The 23,816-nt window shown below is 37.7% G+C and overlaps 1 protein-coding gene across 2 annotated transcripts in view; it reads left to right on the forward strand.

Annotated features, from left to right (window-relative positions):
- The window catches only part of LOC105380254 (eye-specific diacylglycerol kinase), a 126,592-nt gene that overhangs the window by 11,918 nt on the left and 90,858 nt on the right, over positions 1–23,816 (forward strand). For both annotated transcript variants that reach the window (XM_038112088.2, XM_048625079.1), the window contains exons 2-4: positions 20,887–21,052; positions 22,744–22,887; positions 22,968–23,650. In XM_038112088.2, coding sequence (XP_037968016.2) covers positions 20,963–21,052; positions 22,744–22,887; positions 22,968–23,650 — 917 coding nt within the window. In that variant the 5' untranslated portion in view covers positions 20,887–20,962. The remainder of the gene's footprint in view (positions 1–20,886; positions 21,053–22,743; positions 22,888–22,967; positions 23,651–23,816) is intronic.

Genomic DNA, 23,816 nt, shown 5'->3' on the forward strand with positions numbered 1-23,816 from the left:
GTTCTCAACTAAACTAACATATATGCAGGAGAGTTCTTAATACTCTTTACCTGAGTTTCCTTTGAACAAATTGAAATACGCTTAGCGATTCCCAATTCTCGTTTTTCTATTCATGAAAGGAAATTGCTTTTCACTGATTGCCGTTGGAGGAGAATGAAAACTTTAAAGTTGCGATCGTGTGTGGCTCCCGCTTGATTTTGGCATCAACTGTACAGTCAGCCACTGGGCTTAGTGCGATTATACTAGGTACTATAAAGTATAACAGGGTATATCGTAGGTATAAACTTACGCCCTTTCAATGATAGATTGATTAGGCAATTCAAAACTTTACACCGTTTTATGATGTTTTATGTGTAATGTATAAATAGCAATAACTGCTAGTTTATAGGTATAAGTTTAAGTTTAAAGGGCATCCTAATCGTAAAGTATCAAAGTGATAAGTATACGAATAAAATTTTGACTATTTGACACTAATTTATAGATGAAACTATGTTTCTGGCGTTATGTGAATGTACCGAGATATTAATACAAACTTTTGTTGTAATTTATAGTGATAGGTATACAGGGTGTTGCAAAATTGGTATACTAAGCCGAAACCTACATGTGCAGCATGGTATATCTAAGCCCGAATCTGAAATCAGAATTTGGAAATTCGCGAAAAATAAAATTATTCCATACTAAAAAGTCACGTGACCAACAAAGTTTCTATGGAAAATGAAATTTTTTTTTCGAGAATTTTCAAATTCAGATTTCAGTTTCAGGCTTAGATATACCATGCTGCACATGTAGGTTTCGGCTTAGTGTACCCTTTTTGCAACACCCTGTATATTTTTAAACCCCAACCAAAAATAGGGGTCTATAAGTTTAACATGTCTGTGTATCTGCCTGTGGTAGCGTAGCTCCCAAACGGTTCAACCAATTTTCGAAGTGTTTTTTTTAAGGCACAGGTAATGTTAACCCGAGTGTTCTTAGGCATATTTTATCAAAATCGACTGAGCCATTCAAAAGTTATGCGGCTTGTAGTGTTAAATGTCGGGCGTTTTTAGGTAGGTTATTTATATGATATTAATAAATATGTATCTGTTATCTGAGCGTACTCTGAGTGTGTGCGACGGAACGAGCGGTGTGTAGTCGGTCCGGGATACGGGATGGCTAATGAGTTCGCAAACACAGCCAGATACAACACCCCTTGTTTGGCTTCACTCGTGTGTGCTTACCGTTACGTGTGGTGCTTAGGATCTATTAAATTGAGCGAAATCGAATGACGCAGTAGTTAATTAAGTAAGGGCCTACACAATCAATATCATTAAATAATACGGCAATCAGATTACACTGCGGAGAAATAAATAGCAGATCAGATAAAAATATAGAACAAAGTTTTTTCTTATAATTAAATTTGAATTATATCCGCTTGCCAGATCACCTAGAAAGTAATAAGATACATAAGGTACCTATTACAATCACATCACATGATCTTTCAATCATAATAATAACCATAGAGTGTAATACACCACGTTTTTGTTATGTACTACCGGGAACCGAGCTGCTATTTATAAAATATGATAGATGACTTCCAACAATAGAGTAATAACTTCTCATATATAAGTAATTGTAAAATATGGATCATTACACCACTAGATTACTAGACTTCAGGTGAACGATCAATAGATTAGGAATTAAATTATATCGAGGGTGAAGTATTTGGTCATGTCTATTGACTAGTAAAATGTCTGAATGGAAAAAATTAAGCTAGGTTACCTTTATAAATAACGATGTTAATGCCTATATGTAGGTATATTTCATTTTTACACAGTATCCTTAATGTACAACAATTTGTATTAGAAGTTGGGAAAAGTTGCCGACTCTACGTGACAAGAAAGCAACTGTCCTATTAGATAAGATGTATCGGTCATATCTACAAAGCTGTGAAACGAGATTTTGCAGTTTGCTGTAATACCTTTTCTTGAGAAAAATGTGTAAATAACGACTGACTTTTATTTTCATTGAATACTACAAATGTATAAACTTTTTAAATTATATTGCAAATCATAATTTTTATAGTTAGAGGGGCTAGATTTTAGTTTTTGGTTAATAATACAGACTGCCGCTTTGACAAACATGAGGGCAAATGTAACATGGAAATGCCAGTCGGATTATTGCATCTAGTTCCCAAAGGAGATACGGGAGTTGGCCAGATTACATTACATAGTTCCTGCTCATTTCACGTACCTACATACCTACATTGTTTGTATTTAGCAATGTAGGGTGTTTGTAGATTATGAAGATACCTAATTATTTAGAGAAGTGATTGGTATAATTGTGTTACCAGAATCCGTCTGATTACTACTTATGTTATGTTTGCAGTTTGCATATCCAGGGAATTCTTTAACTGATTCTTAAATATTTACCCCCTTAGGGCTGATTTTTCAATGGTCAGATAAGTGTTATCTGAAGAATAAAATTGTTGCTGTCATTGTCTAATACAAACATTCAGATGTGACCGCAACAATTTTATTCCTTAGATAACACTTATCTGAATATTGAAAAATCAGGTGGTTAGTGTCCAACATTAAATGATTATTTTTTCTTACTAAAACAAGGTATGATTATTTTGATTATGTATGGGTACGTAGAGAAACCTAATAATAAAATACATCACAATACTCTGTTTTAAAGTATACTTGGACATTTCAACACCCCTATAGTGACCGATTTGTTCGTAAATCGTAATAAATAATACTCATTGTATGTCGGGCTCACTGTTTCGCCTTCAAATAAAGAATTTGCGATGTGAGAATTGAATTTATTTCAATTTATAGTTCCAACAAAGGAAAGTGCAGAGTCATTACGGGAAAATTACATGCTATATATTTTCAATTCCTTGTAATACAGTATTCGCTATTTTGTGTATTTTCTATTACTAGCTTCACTCGTTACATTTTACTTTTGTTCTCATGCAGGTATTGCTAGTCAGTCCAAGTTCTTATAGCTATTAGTCATTTATCTACTCTCCTTTGTGTTCAGATAATAGACAATGTCTCGGTTGGGTTGTTATTATTTACTCAAGACAAGACGTCTAACCTTTGACCTACAGCCGCAGGATTATTATACAGGGTGGTATAAATTAGGCAGGTGCTGCTCAGCTAAGCGCCCGTGTCCCGGGAGATGTCACCTCCGGCTGCCACACTATCATTAAGACAGAGATTGCTCCTCAAATTACATTCGCCTCAAGGGTACTATGGCTACTCTTCAACTCTATTTCATAATCAAACATATTATAAGTTCAATAATTATGCACAGTTTATAGTAGAGTCAATTTTTACGTATAATAATGAGCCGCATTTGATGAAAGAACACAACGATACATTTAAAAATGCATCAAAAGTTTAGCAAAGAGATATACCAAAAAATACGTACGTTTGAATAGAAAATTGACTCTTCTAGGTTGCCATTGACAATAAAAGAGTAATGTAACTCCAGCATACAGATAAATACGATGTAAAACAATACATAGTGTGTGAAAATGTAGCATATACATGAGTTAAGATGGTAACGATGGATTGATTTCAAGAGTAGCCGACCAGGTTTATCCAAGTACCCTCATCTACACTTGGCAGTCAACACGCGTCACAGTGCCTTGATAGCCGGATTATCGGGTTTAGAGTAATTATTGTTAATCTGTTTGCCTAAAGCCTTTTATTGCCTTGTTTTAGTTTTATTTACTGTTTCATTGTTATACGGCAATCGATTTGCGGTACATTGTATAGGTCGACATAGCTGTCAAAATATTCAAGCTGAAGTGGCAGTGGGCTGGTCATATCTGCCGAAGAACCGATAACCGTTGGGGTAGACGAGTTCTCGAGTGGAGACCACGAACAGGCAAACACAGTGTGGGATGCCCTCCTGCCCGCTGGACTGACGAACTTAGGCGGGTGGCGGGTAGTGGTTGGATGAGGAAGGCCGAGGACCGAGTGTTGTGGCGCTCCTTGGGAGAGGCCTATGTCCAGCGGTGGATGATTATTGGCTGATGATGATGATAGGTCTATGCCATTTGGACTTTGGTTTAAGCTTATTGAAACTTATAAGTACTGTTTCCTTTTACCGAAATATCCAATGTGAGGGCCGACAAGCCAGCCTTGAAAGGAATATTAAATTTCACCTATTTCACAGTTTACAGGACAATTCTTGGAATTAATGCCAGTACAGTATTTCTGAGTAAATTTTCTGAATATAATCGTAATTCAGATCAAAAGTTATGACCATAAATTACGTTTGTTACTTTTGTGTTATTCACGGTATTCTCATTATGAGTAAATACGATGGTTGAACGGTCCTGAAAGTGACTAATGTACGGGTGGGCTACAGCGATCCAGCCACTTAACTATTGTAAAGGCTCAGTGTAGAAACATACATTATGTAGGTGCCTAATAAACATATTCAAGGCGTTTATTTAACCAAAGCCTTATGCATTGCCCATTTACGTTATAAATGGTTGCTGTTAGCAAAATTTACATTTGTCGTAATCGCAGAGATAAAATGTATTTTCTGTCTTCACGTTAACTGGTGTTTTGTCTCAATAACTTTTTCTACATTTTAAGTGCGAGCTTTTTTGCTTCAAAATATTTTGTCGTGGGAATAACGTTTTATGCGCTTTAAGTTTAGAACGTTTATCTTATCTTATCACATCATTTGTGAAGTTTAAGAATATTAGGCAGTTACAAGTCATAAGGAAGTGGCATAACTGCTAAATTGATAACCTTTGAATAGGGCAACATTGTTGGTTGGATGAGCAAGGCGCAATATTTCTTAAGACTAGATATTTGTACCTATATTGCCAATATCAAGCTTTCGGTCGTCTAACCTATCGACTCAAAACATAAAAGCCAATTAATTCTCTTAAGACAAAATTTTCAATATGAAACTGTAAAATTATTAAAACCAACGCTTTGGGAAGTTACGAATTAGGTCAGATGTTGCTTCACAAGCGAATCTTATCCAATAATTGATCTCTTCCATTTCATCTTTTCATCTCAATTTGTAAATCTCAATTTATCATAATATTAGATAAGTAAGTATATTAATTTATTCAGAGCTGCCCAAAAGACTCTAGGGAAGTCGAGTTTCTGATTATCAGCTTACAAATGAGTGGATGAATATCAAACAGCCATATGTCACGTCCACGCAAAATTTGGGAAATGGAGGTTTTTGTTTTCTCTATTATTTAATGGTCATAGAACTTGCCCCGTGATTTAATCAGTTGACTTGTGACTTTAAGAATGTATTTTAATAAACAAATCCATTATAACACTCATAGAAAGGCGTAAAAGTTAATAAACAGTTTGGACTTATAGCAGTTTGATATGCCCATACAAGACTTATGCTGTTTTGATATGAGTCATAAGGACTTATAGTTGTTAGAAAAAATACTATTATCATGGGCCGGACTCAGTAAGACTAATATAGTCTATATTCTATTAAATACAATGAAGTTAATCAACCAAAATTTATCGGTAGAAAAGTACCTACCTACCCTATTATATTCTATCCGATACGACCCTGTGTTTACTACGAAAATGCTTTGTGATTGACACGTGGGTTGGAAAAAAGGGGTTTTAAACTTACTTCGCCATAGTTTTCTGTCGTTTTTTTGCTACACTCTTCAAACTGTTCCTTTCCGAGCTTTATCAAGGTCCACAATCACAATTTCCTCAACATTTTCATTCATATTCGTTATAAAACACTGGTAGCACACACCACAGCCTCGAAATTCTCACCAAGACTGACGCCATGTTGAAAAAATTACGCTCTGTGATTGGCCGGAATGGACTTGTGAAAATTTGTAATGCGAAACGGTTAGACTTAAAAGGATTTGAAAAAAACTTACTTTTTTAACGGCTTTTTTCTCATGGATGCCTTGCACTTATTGGAACTTGAAGGGCATAGGCAAACTGATATTTTAACGAAGAACACGACCAAATCAAAAAGTAAATTTTTCGGGTAGGTGGACATATGGCAGTTTGATATTCATCCACTCAAATGCTTATTAATAAGATTGAGATCGTGTTTTGAACAAAATCTTGGTTCCGTGTTGTTTACGTAGACTCGTGACTGTTACAGTAAATTACAAAACACCTGTTGGTTCACGAATCAATAACAAAACATGGAAGATAAAGACGTACATATCGTTAGTAACCAATACGCAAGTTCGAGGCAGCGCTAACAAGGGCGATATACGTCAATGGAACCACCGGCACCGCCCAATCAATATTCACCCTTATAACAACAAGAGTAGGGTACAATAATAGCTCTATAGTTTACCTGTATTTCTATTATGCTCAGGCCTCAGGCTGTTCCTATTATTTCAAACATTCACTGCCACGTGCCCGCTGCATGCGTTCCTGAAATCACTTCGTGCTAATATTGTAAAGATTGGAGTGTAATACCTATGTGCGTTTATTACGAATACATTGCAAAATAACAGTAGTTATCGATTGAAAAAAATATTTCCCTATGATAAATAATACATTTTTCTTCAGTTATATAGAACTCGCGTTTAAAAGCATAAATAAAATACAGTAAAGATGGTTAAATATATTCCTACGCATATTCTCTCTCCGTTAATATTATACAACTTAACAAATGTGATTACATGGTCTTCAATCCACATAATTTTGAAGTGTGTAAGATAGAATAGAATATGTTTGCATTGTTCACCATAATAACATTAAAAACGTAATAGTTTTCAGACATCGTGTATTAATTAAAGTTAGCTTAATCATACTATACTATTTGCTACAGAGCGATGAAAGCTTCAATGAGGATTCAGGTTTAACACACGGACAATACAAAATACAAATACTGCTACGAAATAAATCGTAGCACTAATTGTAGTTAACGCAAAACAAATAGTAAAAAAATATATTTATAAAAAAACCTTTTGATGTTTCCAATCCTCATTGATTCAACCTTTGCAAACTTGTTACCTTTTTCGATGATACCTGGACCCTTCTTACGAATTTAAATAATTTAACAGGGCACTTCACCGACCGGCATCCGTATGTATAACATAATAGTGTAGGTCTGTACGTGTGTGCCTGTTGAGCACAAACAAGTGGCAGGGGATAGGTCTCCCTGAGGAGGCCGAATAAACTCATTATCCTTGACGCAAATTGTATATTACGACTTTATTTCCGTACGAAATCCATCGTAGTTCTACGTGGAATAACAAAGTCCTGTGCAACTTTTCTCCCATAACGGAATTTACGGAATTCGCGGTTGACTTGCGATAAATAAAATAAAATGTGCCTCAGCTCGTGGAAATGTTTGAGCACAGATATAAAGCGGCATGTCCAATATCTCACTGAGCCCGCCCGTCAAACGCTAAGCGGGCAAATAAAGAGACTCAGCGTCACTTTGCCGCGGGAACCGGTATATTTACTTATAAACCGGATTCGAGTTTGTGTAAACTCCGTTGCGCCATTTCTTTCATCTGAAATTTTGCCTAAAGAGAGCATCAAGGGCCTCAATATATTAAATAAGTATATGGGTAGGTACCTAATGTGATGGTGATAGAAGCAGCTATTATTGTCTGTGTAGTCATCGGTGTACCTACATAGCCGGCGCGGCTGGCGTGGTTCGCGGCTGGCGACGGCTCAACAATGGCTCAGCGATTCAAAGGCATACCAGCCCGGAAGGCGTTTTCATTGCACTATTTTCTTTGCCCGACTAAACTATATTAGAAAGCCGCCAGACATGCGTAGACTCACAGTATTTCACAGAATTCCAACCTTTGTTCCGCTGGTAACAAGATCGACAGTGCAAAAACTTTCAACGTCTGAAGTGAGTTGAACTTGGCCCGAGGCGCGGTTCCGTAGATTGCTCTTCAAACGTCACTACAAAGGTTTTCCTTTACCGGAAAGAAATTCTTTTTATCAGTAACTACGTGAGGTTTTACCGCTTACAGTTTTCTTTGCTACCTATAATGTATATTGTTGTTTATAATACCTTGTGATAAAGGATAAATAAATTTATTTAGTTCTATGCCACAACAACTACTGAATCGGTATCCATAAGTACCAATTTAACACTATGTTTTTAATTAAAAATAATATACTTAGTCCATAATTCTGAAGAACCGGCGGCGACTATTCGCCGGCCACGCGCGGAATGCCTCGCCTGACCCCGGTCGAGGAACTATGCTGTCAGCCACTCTGTGAAGCCATCCAGAAACAATTTCAACTCGCCTCAGTGTCTCAGACAACTTCACTAAACGACTTCAAAGTTTGCCACAAACTATTATTATCGCAAGACTAATGTCTCCCATTATAATAACCTTCTGACAAAGCGGTAGATTTGTTCAGGTTGCGTTAACAAATTAACAAACGGAAATGTTGTGTAAGAGCAAGGCATCCCTTGATTAAATATTCAATTGAGTTCGCTACTTGGCATATTACGCATTGTGTTAGTTAACTAAACAACTGTTATTTATAAGATAAACTCTGTGATGTTTCTCTTTCACTACTTACATACCTAAATTAACTAAGTTATTTTAAATAAACAATTGCAACAGCTCTGGCATAAAAATACTTAGAAATAAGCTTTAAGTAACGTGTAGAGACACAAAGCAGGGTAGTCCGGAAGCAAAAATGAAAAAAAAAGTTGGTATTGGTACTTTGGTACTTACATGATACAATTTTTGACTGGCCCTTAATGAAACTGCTGTAATTTATTTGTTGTCTTTGCTGATGCTAGGTAGATAAAACCCCCAACGGGAACCAACGGGTCGGATGGAAACGGTCGATCGTCAAGACTCAAGACAGATGGCTTGACTGACAGACCAGGCGGCTACGTCACTGCCGTACCAACCAACCCGCCCAAACACGATGAAACGTATTCTTTTTAGGTTTTTATGCCCATTCATCTTATTGAGAGACAAGAATAATAAGAATCATGCCCTTACATCCTATAATCTGGTAAGAAATGGGTAGGTACTTTTTTCATGGATAATTATTATTATGGAAATATCCATATTGTTCTCAATTTCAACTAGTTTTACCAGATTTCCTCTGGATGAGATTTGATTGGCCGAACAATTAACTGTCAATCAAAGTCTTCTTGTTATATACCGGGCTCGGCTAGCGGGGCCACAAGTCCGCAACGCTTTGTCTGTCAATTAGCCAAATTTCTGAAAGCAATGAAACCTTGACGTTAGAGTTACGTCAGATAGAAATAATTAAATTACAGCAAAAGATTATTGGAACTATTCAAATCATAGAATCTTAAATAATACAGATGAAGTAGGTTTGTAAATTAAAAGATACTTAAATAGGTATATGTATTTGGAACTTAGTAAGAGACAGAGTTTTTGCGCGGGTAAAAAAACAATAAACGTGTCCCACGTTACATACGAAAGATAGTAATGCATAATGCGATAGAAACGCAGTGAAATCACATTTTGAATAGCGCGACTTAAAAATCGTGTCGCAAAAAGTTGCTCTACAAAAAATCGCAGTGGGCACGCGCCTCAATGTTATTGTGTATCGGTAATTGGTGTTGCCACTGTCGAATCGGCTGTTTGTTTGCGAACATCCGACGTAATTAAATGATAACAAACTAATGCTTATGCGTGTAACTGAAAGCCTCGTTTCACGTTTGAAACCTCTGTGAAAATTACTTCAAAATAATTATGCTTTTCATTTGTAACTAAACTGCGTCGAATATTAAGTTAAGTAGACCAAAATGATGGCACTGATAGCTAAGTCGGTAGTCACCCTGCTTCCCAAGCTTGGGACCGCGGGTTTGAATCCGTTTCAGGGCAAACCTTCGTGTGTTGCGAACTTGTGTCCGGTTGTTTATCTATAAATACGTTTCTATCTATGTATTAGCATGGAAATATCAGCTGTGCCTACTGTCTACAGGCTCTGCCTAGTTTGGGGTCGGTTGGCCGTGTATGCAATGCCCGCACATATTATTATTATTAAACCGTACCGTCACTGGCATAATACGGCAAGCATAACAGTACGCTTCGCTTCAGAGGTAATTCATAATTCAGCACTAGTTAGCCGTCGTTGTGCTATGTCGCAGTTGTAGTCACGTGATGGTGCGACGTCGACTGTTGATAATTAATTAAAAACAAATAATTTAACTTACGTCATTACTCTTCTGTGCACTTTATTGATTTTGCAGATGCTAGGCCTAAGTCGTGAGTACAAACTGTATCTTATCGTTTTGTAACTGAATAAAATGCAAGCAACGATAGAGTTAGAAACAAAAGCTCAGTCAGATACCTATTACACTCACGGGCAATGAAAAAGTTCCACTCATTAAAAGCCAAAACCGAACGACCCCAATTTTTTCAAAAATTTAATTTGAAATATTGACAAAATATTACCTTTTTTAGTTGGTAATATCCTGATGCTCTATTAAATGTACTTCAATGTTGCAGAAGTCGTCATTAAGCTAGCCTTTTCCGTTTAGGAGTAATTTGGTGTTTTTCTCAGTGGAATCTTTTCATTGCCCGTGAGTGTATTAAGTACCTACCCTACATCCAGCAATACTTTGAGAAAGAAGAGGGGAATCGTGCTTACAAAAGTTAATACATTATTTCAGAATTCATATGTGTATTATGAGTATATTATGAGAAAAAGCGGTGGTAGCTCAGTCGGGTAAGCGCCCGCTTCTCACGCCAGAGATGCGGGTCCGATCCCGGCGCTGACATGTACCAATGAGTTCTTTTAACTTAAGTACAATGTATACCATCGCTCTTACGGTGAAGGAAACCATCGTGAGGAAACCTGCATATCTAGATCTGTGAATCTAGATCTAGCACATCTAGATATGTGAACCCACCAACCCGCAGTGGACCAGCGTGGTGGGGAAATGGTCCAAGCTTAGGAAGGCAGTTTAGACCTTGGGGATATGCACAAAGGTTCCATTCGAGAGAGCCAGGTGCAGGTACTTACACCCCCACAGAGAGAATAGAATAGAATAGAAAATGAGAAAAAGCTTAAATGTTTAAATGAAATTGGTGGAAACCTATCACGCAATTTTCTTTTGTGTTGTGCTTTAAAAGTGTAATTGAGCCAATGCTCAGGACATTTTGTCTCCAAGGAGTTTGGACAAGCGTTTCTAAAAGAGCTATAAGTATCTACAAGTATTTGCTATCGGGAAATGGCGTCCTTACGGAAGAGGAAGTGAAATGAAAGGCTACAGCTGCTTATTGGATTTTCATTGAATAAAGATGCTTTCCAATAAAGTGGATGGTTGAATTTGATTATTTCAACCTGAAAAAAACATGGAATTGAGAATAATGTTAGAGGTAATATCGTTAGATGTTACACTTGTTACCCATACCCCATAGATCCCCATACCTCAGACAGGTGACATGCTGTGTTTAAAAAAATACAAAAAACTATTGTCATTTTTTATTTTAAATCCGAATTGATAGACCGACATTGATAAATTGGATACCTAAATAGTGTTAGAAATTTTTCGGATTGTGCAGGACAAGGACAAGTTGCATCATTGCCAGGTTTCAGCTGGCTAATACCACATTACTTATAATAATAATTCATGATAACATCAGAGAATATAAGTACAAATAACAAAATAAAAACGCCTTTTGTTAAAGATCAGTTTACCGTACGAATTTATTATTTATTCAATAAATAATGCATTTCAATTTATTTAATGGTAATGGAGGTAGTTATTCCATTAAATTATTTATATTGGTTCTACCTATATGCATATAGGTAGGTACATTAAGATATATTGAATTGGAATGGAATAAAATCAAGTGTTTTATACAAACAACGAATATTAATGTTTAAGTGAAATTAATAAAATCACTTGCGGGTTAAAATGATAGGGAGATTCCTCACGGGATGGTTTGAATAAATGACAGTGAAATTATGATTTTATAGTATACATACCTACATCGGTAAAGTTCATGTTTATCTCACGGAGATTAATAAAAGCGGGAGTGGAGGATCCGTTTAAAAAATGACACAACAAGTAGGTAGGTCCTGACACGATATTTGAGCCAAACGAAAATCACAAATATTTTTAAAGTCCTTTCGTATGTTTCGTACTTATACATTCACAAGGATTATTATCTGTCATGAAAATGCGTCATTCATAAATATTTAATTTACATAATTTCTGTTCCACCCTGCTAAAATAACACGATATAGCGTAAGTAAGTATATTAATATTCCCCCAAAATTTCCACCTAGTTATTTAATCACGATAGTGTCAGCACATTTAACTAGCTCATTTTTTGTACACCTATTGTTATGTTAGTCATTATCATTTTTCATACGTGAAAACGGAGCCGGAAAATTTATTACTGAAAAACACGCGAATCATTTAAAAGTACCTAACTATACCTATGTAAGTAACCCATAATTTACTTTACCTACGTACATAGTGTGAGGGTGACCCAGAAAGAGTATGACTGGCGAGCTTTATTCGCTTTGTTCTGCTGTCGTAAAAATTGTATGAATGTTTAATTAGAAATGCCATCACCACTACCGAGTATAAAAACGATGAAAGAACCGGTTATTTGATTCCCAGTTCAGGGTAACGTACGGTACGTACGAGTACCTATTGTAATGATGCCTTTAGCAACTCACCCCATCGGAAATAAACCAGCGTTTAAATCGTATGACATGGGGCAATTTTTTTAATGGTCAGTTAAAAGTTATGTCTGGGATAATTCTGATGCCTTCACTTGTATGAATGTGTTTATTGACAGTGAACACCATAACTTTATTCCTGAGATAAAATTTATCTGAATGTTGAAACATCAGCTTTAAATACTTAAGTAAAAGCTTAAGTGGTGGAGCATTCGCATAGGTCACCCGTGTATTGAAAATAGGCATATTAATTTTATTTTTAAAGTTTTTATAGATAGAGAGGAGAATTACATTTAAAACTTAAGTACCCTGGCTAGTTTACAGTCACGAATACTTGAATACCTTCAGTGGGAGCCATAGTACTTTCAACTTATAGTAATTTGAAAAGTTGGAGACTGTGCACACTCGTACCTCCTACAGAATGCGATGAGCGCTGAGAGTGAATAACTTTACATTTCTTGGTGAAATAACTCTTTATTTACTCAAATATACAGAGTGTTGCGAAAAGGGTATACTATGCCGAAACCTACATGTGCTACATGGCATATATAAGCCTGAAACTGAAATCAGAATTTCAAAATTCGCGAAAGAAAAAACATTTTCCATAGAAACTTTGTTGGTCACGTGACTTTTTTACTATAGAGAATGTTTTATTTTTCGCGAATTTGAAATTCTAATTTCAGTTTCGGGCTTAGATATAGGTACCATGCTGGACATGTAGGTTTCGACTTAGTATACGCTTTTTGCAACATCCTGTATAGAAATATCTTGACATGACAGAGCCTGTTTGATTTTATAATAACACACAGAGGTTATAGCTATGCATTGTTATGCCATTTTTAGGGTTCCGTAGCCAAAATGGCAAAAACGGAACCCTTATAGTTTCGTCATGTCCGTCTGTCCGTCTGTCCGTCTGTCCGTCTGTCACAGCCGATTTACTCGGAAACTATAAGTACTACAGTGATGAAATTTGATGGGAATATGTGTTGTATGAACCGCTACAAAAATATGACACTAAATAGTAAAAAAAAGAATTGGGGGTGGGGCCCCCCATACATGTAACTGAGGGATGAAATTTTTTTTTTCAATGTACATACCCGTGTGGGGTATCAATGGAAAGGTCTTTTAAAATGATATAAAGTTTTCTAAAAAACATTTTTCTTAAAGTGAACGGTTTTTGAGATATCAGCTCTCAAAGTCGTAAAAAGTATGTCCCCCCCCTCTATTTTTATAACTACGGGGTATAAAATTCTAAAAAAAATAGAGGTGATGCATGCTAATTAACTCTTTCAACGATTTTTGGTTTGATCAAAGTATCTCTTATAGTTTTTGAGATAGGTTGATTTAACTGTAATTTTGCTGCTACTCTTTGTGCGCGAGCCCGACTCGCACTTGGCCGGTTTTTAGGGTTCCGTAGCCAAAATGGCAAAAACGGAACCCTTATAGTTTCGTCATGTCCGTCTGTCCGTCTGTCCGTCTGTCCGTCTGTCCGTCTGTCACAGCCGATTTACTCGGAAACTATAAGTACTACAGTGATGAAATTTGATGGGAATATGTGTTGTATGAACCGCTACAAAAATATGACACTAAATAGTAAAAAAAAGAATTGGGGGTGGGGCCCCCCATACATGTAACTGAGGGATGAAATTTTTTTTTCGATGTACATACCCGTGTGGGGTATCAATGGAAAGGTCTTTTAAAATGATATAAAGTTTTCTAAAAAACATTTTTCTTAAAGTGAACGGTTTTTGAGATATCAGCTCTCAAAGTCGTAAAAAGTATGTCCCCCCCCTCTATTTTTATAACTACGGGGTATAAAATTCTAAAAAAAATAGAGGTGATGCATGCTAATTAACTCTTTCAACGATTTTTGGTTTGATCAAAGTATCTCTTATAGTTTTTGAGATAGGTTGATTTAACTGTAATATTATATTTGCTGCTACGGAACCCTTTGTGCGCGAGCCCGACTCGCACTTGGCCGGTTTTTTTTTCTAAGTTGGTAAACTTGAATGATCGCAAATCATCGTAATAAAATGTGCTGTGTAGTAAACTTGTCTAAGTTTTGAGATTATAAAATTACTTACAAGACATACTAACAAATACATACCCCGACATTAGTCATTTTTAATTCAACTGACTGCATTAGAACAGTCAATCGAAAAAACTAATCGAAATGTAGTATTTTTTTTCGTCCAAGGCTTGCAATTCATACCAGAGAACGAGAGCCACGGGCATTCGGAATACGTTTAAAAATGTAATTTGAATTTTACGAGGGACCGCCGCAGCGTCTCTGCATGCAGATAAGGGCTGCGGCACACCCACTGGAGCCCGCTAAGGAATTCTGTAGTCAGGGGGCTACTCTTGGTTCAAGATATACACAGTTTCGAAGAACTATTGCGCTACGCTACGGCTCTATCTCGTTAGATTAAATATACTGATTGTACTGCCGGTTTCTGAAACTTCGAATTGGAAAAGCGAGAGTAGCCCCTCTCTAGACAGTGTGACGTGGGCGCCTGTTATAAACAACGGGCATTATGTGCGACGCGCAACACACTGCTCGATGCTTCGATGTTTTATGCAGGCGCTTATTCTGCGATGGTCACTGTTACCGATAAACTCTCTTAAATTATACACGTATGTTTATGTTTAGAGATGACTTTTTTATTCACATTTCCGTGGTCATAAAGATACCTACTATTTAATACATCATTATGTATTAAATAGTAGGTAAGTATCGGTATCGTATCGTCATGTTTTACCTATGAGTAAATTCTAGTAGTGGTTTGAACGTTGAATAATAAAATTTTAATATTAGTCCCATCACAGTCCCAATATTATTTCGCAGAAGGTTGCAGGCATTGAAATCATCTTACAGCACAAACCCACTTACTTATACGCGAGCTAGCTACGTCAGTGATTTTGGTTCTCTTCTGTCGATACACTTCATTACTGATTCGATGCTTAGCTGATACTTTAAGAATAGCTCGTCTTGTGATATAATAATAATAATAATAATAATCATTTTATTTCAAACAACAAGGTCCATAATTAATTACATATAAGATGTGCTGCTGAATTTAAGTTTTTTTTTAATTTAATTGTATTTTACCCAATTAAGGCAAAACCAAAAGAATGGTTATGTGATAAACTTGTATGTTCGAATGTTTCTTCAAAGTTGAGACTTTACTATACAGGGTGTTGCAAAAAGGGTATATACTAAGCCGAAACCTGCATGTTATATCTAAGCCCGAAATTGAAATCAGAATTTCAGAAGCCCTGTAGACATAAGGCTACTTGAGAGGTTAACGTTAGTACTTAGCCAAAGTAAACTTTACACTTTTGTCTCGTATCACCACTAAATAAATTTAATTCAAGTGTCCCATCATGTGAAACATCCAACTTTATGTTGAAAATATAACCTCATAAAACCTATTGTGTCAACGAAACTCCCGCTACGAATGCACCGCACTAGCTGAGAATGTTTAGTACGCTTCTTTTTTCATTTCTTTTGTTAAACTTAATTAGTTTGTTATGTTTAGTACAACCTACATACTTCAGTGAGATAATTAGATATTCAGTGAGACGAAATAAGACGTTGTTAATTAGATAGAAACAGTATACATACGTATTTATGGTGGACCTGTGTAACTATGTTCAAATAAAAGGTTGACCTTTATGTTATAAAAAAAACAGTCTTTACGAAAATGGAACTGGTAAAATAAAAACCCAACTCACAGAACAATACAGTTGGAAATAGGCGGAAATAAATTTGAACAACGGTAAAGTTACCGTTTGTTTAATGACTTCGTATTCATGGCTCGGTATTGAAAGTGACCATTCAATTCTATACACTGAATTTGAGTTGTAAGCTGAATTCCGCTTACAATTTTTTTGTCAGTTTTTTATTTTAATATTTTAACGCTTTTATAGAATGAAAATTCGTTGAAAAGATTCGACAGCTTTTTGTTTTTCGCGTAGCAGTATTACTATTAAGCATGTTTAAAAAAACACAATTGAGTGGTGTATCAGTTAGCACACTGGCTAAACAGCTGAACGTCGAGTTCGATTGACGCCAAATTGATTGCTCCAATCTATAACCTAAAGAAGACTAAACTTTACTGAACATGACGTTGAATTCTAAGTGATAGCGATAAAGCCTGCTACGGCTCTGCTACGTGGTGCTACGGCGCGGCGTAGGTGTTGCTACGCCATAGGTCTTATAGTGTGCTGTGTCATCGTATAACTGCTTATGATTTGTTTCAATTCGCCTGAAACAGTGTTTAAAAATAAAAAATAAAATTGACTACCTTTGAACTACAATCAAACAAGCCGCTTAAAATTTTATTTATCAGATATTTTTTCAGTGGCTAGTCAGGGATGATGACACGGTTATACAATAAGCATTCATTGATTATAATGATAAACTATCTCGAATTACTGAAATGCAATTTAAATATGAAAATACTAAATATTAACCGAAAGACTTAAAAAAGGTCATATTTATTTATTTTAGTGTTATTAATTTGAAATTAATAACACTACTAATTTCATGATAATCGGCATTCTTTGTATCTACTCGTATATAATTATTGTAGATAACTTAAAACAGCCTTTGTGAAACGAGCCGTAAATCGTGTAAATGTAAATTAATAAATAATGAAGCAACTACACTTGCGGTGTGTCGACTACACTAAGGCTCTGATTGGGTCAAAAGGGTCAAAGTGGGTTATAATGGGTCACCCAAGCCGCGGCCGGCTGTGCGAATATCAACAAGTTTCAGCCAGTTCACGCTTCAGCAACTTGGAATCTACATACAGTTATGGATATTGTAAATCCCAGTATAACATATATAACATAATTTGCATTAACATAAACAACGTTAATATCATAGGTTTCTATCAGTCACTGCGTGCCACAGCGTGTGGACTTAACTAATATAATGACATCTTAAAGTGGACTGCGTCCGATACACACCTTATATTCATATCTGGCTCTGACTGGTATTTTTATCGAGAATGGTTCACTAAAATACTTCCAAAATGATAATAATACAGTTGAAAAGACCTCCACTTAACCATTATATTTGTGTTATGGTAGATGATACTGTATTTCTGTAATTTTCATATCTGTATTAATGCCACTCATTCGTTGCAGTTTGGTTTAGAAAATTGATAAATCAAATTCACAGTGGGTATTTTAAACAATACAAAATTTGAAGGTACCGTCTCTTTGCTATTATGCGAAGTTTCATCGATACGACTCGAGTTTTGATTAACTAGCGGGAACCCCGGTAGAATACCGCGCTGCTATTCCAAAATAATATTATAGAACAATGTTTGCTAATTGTTTTGCTACAGTTATGTTATTATTTTGACCAAACTTTTCGTTGTGTAGCATTTTTGCTGTAAAAGTATTATCCACGTAGCATAAAAAAAAATAGCTGCATTCTGTATTGCTACCGCACGGGTGCTAGGTAAATAACTGAAACTAGCCGTATAAAAAAACGGAAGAAGATATTTTTGCGGTGTCTGGAAAGAAACTAAATATACACTGACTTACCTTAAAACTTTTAAAGAGACAACGTACCTTCTCAAAGTACCTTATTTCAGAAGACATTAACAAGGGGGCGTAACGGTAAATGTTTTGAATAATTTATAGCGCGGTCGACTGAACAACCAACATACGGCGTGCTCAGGATCTATTCATTAGTACATCCGAGAGCTGACCCGGTCGAATGGAAACAGACGGTTAATATATCGTAATTTTCGGCTAAATGACATGGCTCGGTCTCAAATAATGACCTGCTGAAATACTCGCAACATAGGTTTGTAATTATACTGGTAATTTTGGGTATTTTAGTATTGATAATGATGTGGTATTAAACCACAATAGTTAAGTTTATGTGACCATCCCGCCCCTGTTAAGACACAAACAACTGAGTCATTCCATTCTATTTAATCTAAAGTTTCAACAAGGAAGCCAAAAATTTGTATTTTTCAAAATCGTAGAGCTAAAGTTTCCCAGAAAGAGCCCCTCACTTACCCCCTTTTTGACTTTTTAACATTTGCAAAACACTATTTAGCTCCTCCATAGAAAGATTTTTGTTGGCCACGTATATTTTTTTCTATAAAAGGTATTTTTTTGATGAATTTCTTCATTATTAGAACAGACGGAACAGACGTTGTTTGAAATAATGACGAGCTCACTCAACCCCTTTCGGCTCAACATTTTTTTCATCATCCTATATAACAACGTAAACTATTGTATAGACGATCAAATTCATCAATGATTACTAACTGGCAAATACAACAAGAAAGAACTATGAAGAACAAACATTCATTCTCACTCACTCATCATGATTTGCTCTCCCCAAGTGGCAACTAAGCATCTCGCACAATGAGATTTATAGACTGGCAAAGTAGTCTTTTGTTGTCAACAAATGAATTGATTTCCACTCGATTATTAGATTTATTATCTAGGGGGATTAGTTTTGCGAATGGATTACTAATAAATATGTGAGTACAAAATTAGATTTTCAACATCGAGAACGGCGATAACAAAATTATAGAATGTAATTTTATATACACAATTAGAATAAAGCTGCGTACACACCGGGCCAACGAACGCCCAACGAACGCCAACGGTTATCCCAACGATGGATATTTATCATAAATAATACAGGGCAGATTGTAGCAACGAAGGCCAACGTAACCCGTTCGTTGGCCTTCGTTGGCCCGGTGTGTACGCAGCTTTAGGTACACATGCTTATAAATGTGACTTAGAACTTTTTATAATAAGTAGGTGTTGTAGGTAAGCTAAAATAAATTTCCCACCATGTGACGTAGGTACCTACATGAAATTTCAGTGTTAGTATAAGTTGTCTGTTTAAATGTTTGTAGAATCTTCATTTGTATCCGATATAACTAACGCAGATAAAGAAACAATTAGGAAATTGAGGATCGGCTCATTCTATTATTTATTTTTATGTACGCGTTACAATGTCGTATTTAGAACTAAATGAATATCTTGAGGTTACGGAAAAGTTGTTCGTTTTTATTCGCTCCCATGGGCGAGCAGTCCATTACGGGTCCAACTTGGAATTTAACGATAGATTAAGTAAGAGAAGTTTGAATCACGAAAGTAGCTTGGCTATTATACGCCATTAGCCCCGAGGAATCATAAAATTTTAATTCAAAGTCGGATGTTAAAAGTTAGCCAAAGCAGTACCTAACTTTAACTTAGTAAGTTAAGTACTTAGTTAGTTTTTGACTCGGTCTTTATAAAGGTACTAGGTACCTTATTATGACGATATCTTTTAATATCATCGCAAATAATTTAGCTTTTGTATGTTTCACGATGTTATTTTTATATACATATACGATATGAGCGCTTAAATATATATTATTATTTTATAAGTGGTGTTGTTAGTAGGTATTACTATATCGTAGTAAAATCATGATTATACATTAAACAGTTCAATGTAATAACAACCTATATTTATTATGTATGTGGTATATAAGGCCATCTTACTTTATTTTAATTATTGTTATACGCGCTAGCTCCTACACTAGTTTTCAACCCGGATTCACACCAGCTACCATGTTGTACCACCGAACTTCAGCAATCTACCGTATCCATAAGCTGCAACATAACTTTTATAGAAATTATAATTTTGTGATAGAATATTTGAAAGAGAAACGCAGCGGCCGCACGTCCAGTGACACTGATGTAGCGGCAGTATAACTTTTGTATGAGCGCAGCTGCGTAGGGACACTGACTTGTCACTGTGCCACTTCAGTCGAACAAAAATTACTGTCACTGCATCAGTGTCAGGCTGTACCCTTGATTGTTGATTGCCATAGAACAACGCTGATTCAGGTTTTGATTGCTAATGTGTCGGTGGTGGCAACCCTGGTCCTCAGTACCCAACATCCTTCACCCTGAGTGCATTGAATAAGTTAAATGTTTATAGGAAGAGCGGAGTCTCCTGGCATAGACGTTTATTAATGTCTAACTGCCAGTTTCAATTACTCTATCTATCGATAGCTCATAGTTACTTTCATACGATTTTGACGTAATGTAACTTTTTATGTGTCAAAATCGTACGATAGCAAACTGTCAGCTATCGATAGATTGGAACTGGCAGTAAAAGGAGTCCTTAACTTCTATGATGTAGTTGTTAAGAAAATTTGTTGAAGCAATGAACAATTTTATATGATTTGATTGACTAATGCGCCTTTACACGTTGTAGCAGCAGCTAGAGCGGGCGCTGTGCCGGCGGCGCGGCGGCGGGGCGGCGGCGCCGCGCGTGTGCCGCCCCGCCGGCCATGCAGCGCCTGCGGACCACGTTCACACGCTCGCGCACGCCCACGCCCGCTGACATGAAGACGCAGAGCAGCCTCGAGGTGCCCAAGCAGGTGAGGAAGCTAGATTCTAGAGCTGAGTTACCCCCTTACGTCTTACACCTGTTTAGAACTATAGAACATGACCACAAAGAGGAGTATGAGAAAAGTGGGTAACTCAGCCTCTAATTACAATTTTGTAAGTTGTTTAGAATGACCCTCTGAGTCAGACTTTCGACTGACTGTACACTTTTTTTTAACATTTATGTATAATTATTGCGCAAACACGTGATGTTACATGCAAAAAGATACCACCTTTACCTTGTAATTTTGACAGCCAAAGCCATGTTGCGAAACCGCAAACCGAAATATTTCCTGTGTAGCACCGTCTCACGCCCTTTCAAATTACAATACTACTTTCAGACACCCTGTAAAATCTAATACTCTGACGTCATACTAGGTGACCCAATGACGTCATGTCTGTACTCTGTAATCGGATAAACAAGTATTAGTAATGTAGTACCTAAATGGATATTGATATTGGAGATTATGTAACTAATGTTCAATAATGTATTGCATCATAAAATAATATTAGAATCTACTACTTAGCTGCTGCTATATCGGATACAAAATTTGCAAATTGAGAAGGATTTTCACTCAATGTTAAACGTATATTTAGTGTCTGTGCCTGTCAAACGAACAAAACAAAATGTAATATTTTTTCTATTCAAACACAGTTAGTTTTAGGGTGACTTGCACAAGACATTCATAAGTATTTAAATATATTGCTCGCTTGCTTTGACAATATAGTGAGAGAGCAAGACAGCAACAGATTTAAATACGTTTAAATGTCTTGTGCAAGTCACCCTTAAAAAACGTTTAACGTTTGGTAAAAGTCATCTACATATCATGTGACGATATGTAGCATAGGTAAAAGTTTTTTAAAGGTTCTAACTTACATTTTTCGTCTTTGTAATAATAGTCAGTACATTAATTATGATAGATAACAATTTAACTCTATGATTTATAAGTTTTTGAAACTTTTTTACGGAAATTATTAGTAACAACCAACCCAGCAGTCAAGAGTCCCCACAAAAACGTAATCCCATCTTTATATTTACGCTGAAATATAATTTAACTCAGCAAATGCAAACGTAAGCGAGGGAAAGGATAATTAATTATTCGCAATCCGCAGCCATGATTCAGCTTATGTCGGGTCTTCGCGATAAATTACAATGAAAGTAATCAGCAGCTGACACGCCAGTTGACGCTGCAACAACAGCACAACAATAACAACTAATTACAACATCAACAACAAAATATTCATGACTGTAAATTCCTGAGGGAGTAAGTCGGGAGTTAGTCATTAATTATTATGTGTGAGACTGGATGTTCGGTAATACTGACTTATATGTCACAAGTCCCGGGTTCGACTCCCGGCCTAAGATTGCGTTGTTTGATATATGATATCCAATGAAGCAGCAGTTCATCTATTACGTTAGTCTAAACTCTAAACCATATATTACGTACACTCCGTAGATATTCCAGACAGCTACACTGCAAGTGCCTGTGGCCCGAATCTCGGCAATTTATATAGAACACTTCATTTAGATAACCCTCGATGATAGGAAGGAACTGGTTGCTGACACACAGGTCACCCTAGTTTACAAGAAACAAGGCTACCCCACCTTGTATGTTTCTTGTTACAATACCTAAAGATATGTTTATGTTAATGTTTATAAATAAAACTCTCCTCCCTCCACCAGGTCCGTTCTGCCTCGTTCGATGAGATCCAGCTGGAGGCGGCGCGCGGGTCAGCGGGCGCGGCGCTGCTGGCCGTCCCGCAGCACGGCGCCCGCAGCCGGTCCTTCGACTCCGCCGGCTCCGACGACTCGGGGACCTACCTCGAGGTACTGTATCTACTACTTGTTTAAGCAATGTTTCATACTGCGGGGAGATTCGTGGTGGTAATTGTGGATCATGTCCCCAGGTACCGCGGCTATGGTCCCGCCGGCGCTCCGGCAAGGGCACGCCGCCGCCCTGCGTGCACTGCCGGCACATGGAGACGTGGCTGGCGCGGCGCAGCGAGGAGCGCAGCACGCCCGAGCGCGCCGCCTTCTCCTCCTCCGCCGAGGACGACGACGACAGCGACGCGGAGCCGCCGCGCGTGCTGCTGGCGCCGCCGCCCCCGCCCCGCGCGCACCCGCCCCCGCGCCCCGCCGAGCCGCCCTCCTTCGAGCTGCAGCCGCCCGCCGACGAGCCGCCCGCCCCGCCCGCGCGCCGCCGCTCCATCTCGCGCCAGGAGGCCTTCTTCGTGGAGCCCACGGGCACGTCGCTGGAGAACGTGCGCGCCTCCGAGCAGGGCGCGGGCTGCAAGGACGCACTGGTGCACGACATCTACCTGGCCGTGCCGGAGCTGAAGCGCGACCGCGCCGCGTCCGTGGACTCCTGCTTCTCGAAGCCGCCGGGCGCGCGCGCCGAGGAGCTGGGCGGCGGCGCGGCGGCGCTGGCCGTGCCCGCCTCGTGCCGCTCGCGCTCCGTGGACATCGTGCTGCCCACGGCCGAGCAGGCGCGGTACAAGGCATTAGCACTCGCCGGTCCCCCCTGCCCCGCGCAGCCCCCGCCGCCTCCACCCGCCCCGGACCAGCTCGACCAGGCGCTCACTGAGACCAGGTCAGTCGCATGCTGCTCCGTATTGCATGACGATTTTAATGTTAAGAAATAAATTATTTTTCGTTGTTTTAGTTGTTTTGTTTCGCGGATCGGTATTACCGAATCTGTGTCTAAATATAACTGACTGGAGATTACGAAGATTTGCAATAAGCAATCTGCCCGAAGC

This window comes from Plutella xylostella, chromosome 13 (assembly GCF_932276165.1).
Source record: "Plutella xylostella chromosome 13, ilPluXylo3.1, whole genome shotgun sequence".
Classification (NCBI taxonomy): Eukaryota; Metazoa; Arthropoda; class Insecta; order Lepidoptera; family Plutellidae; genus Plutella; species Plutella xylostella.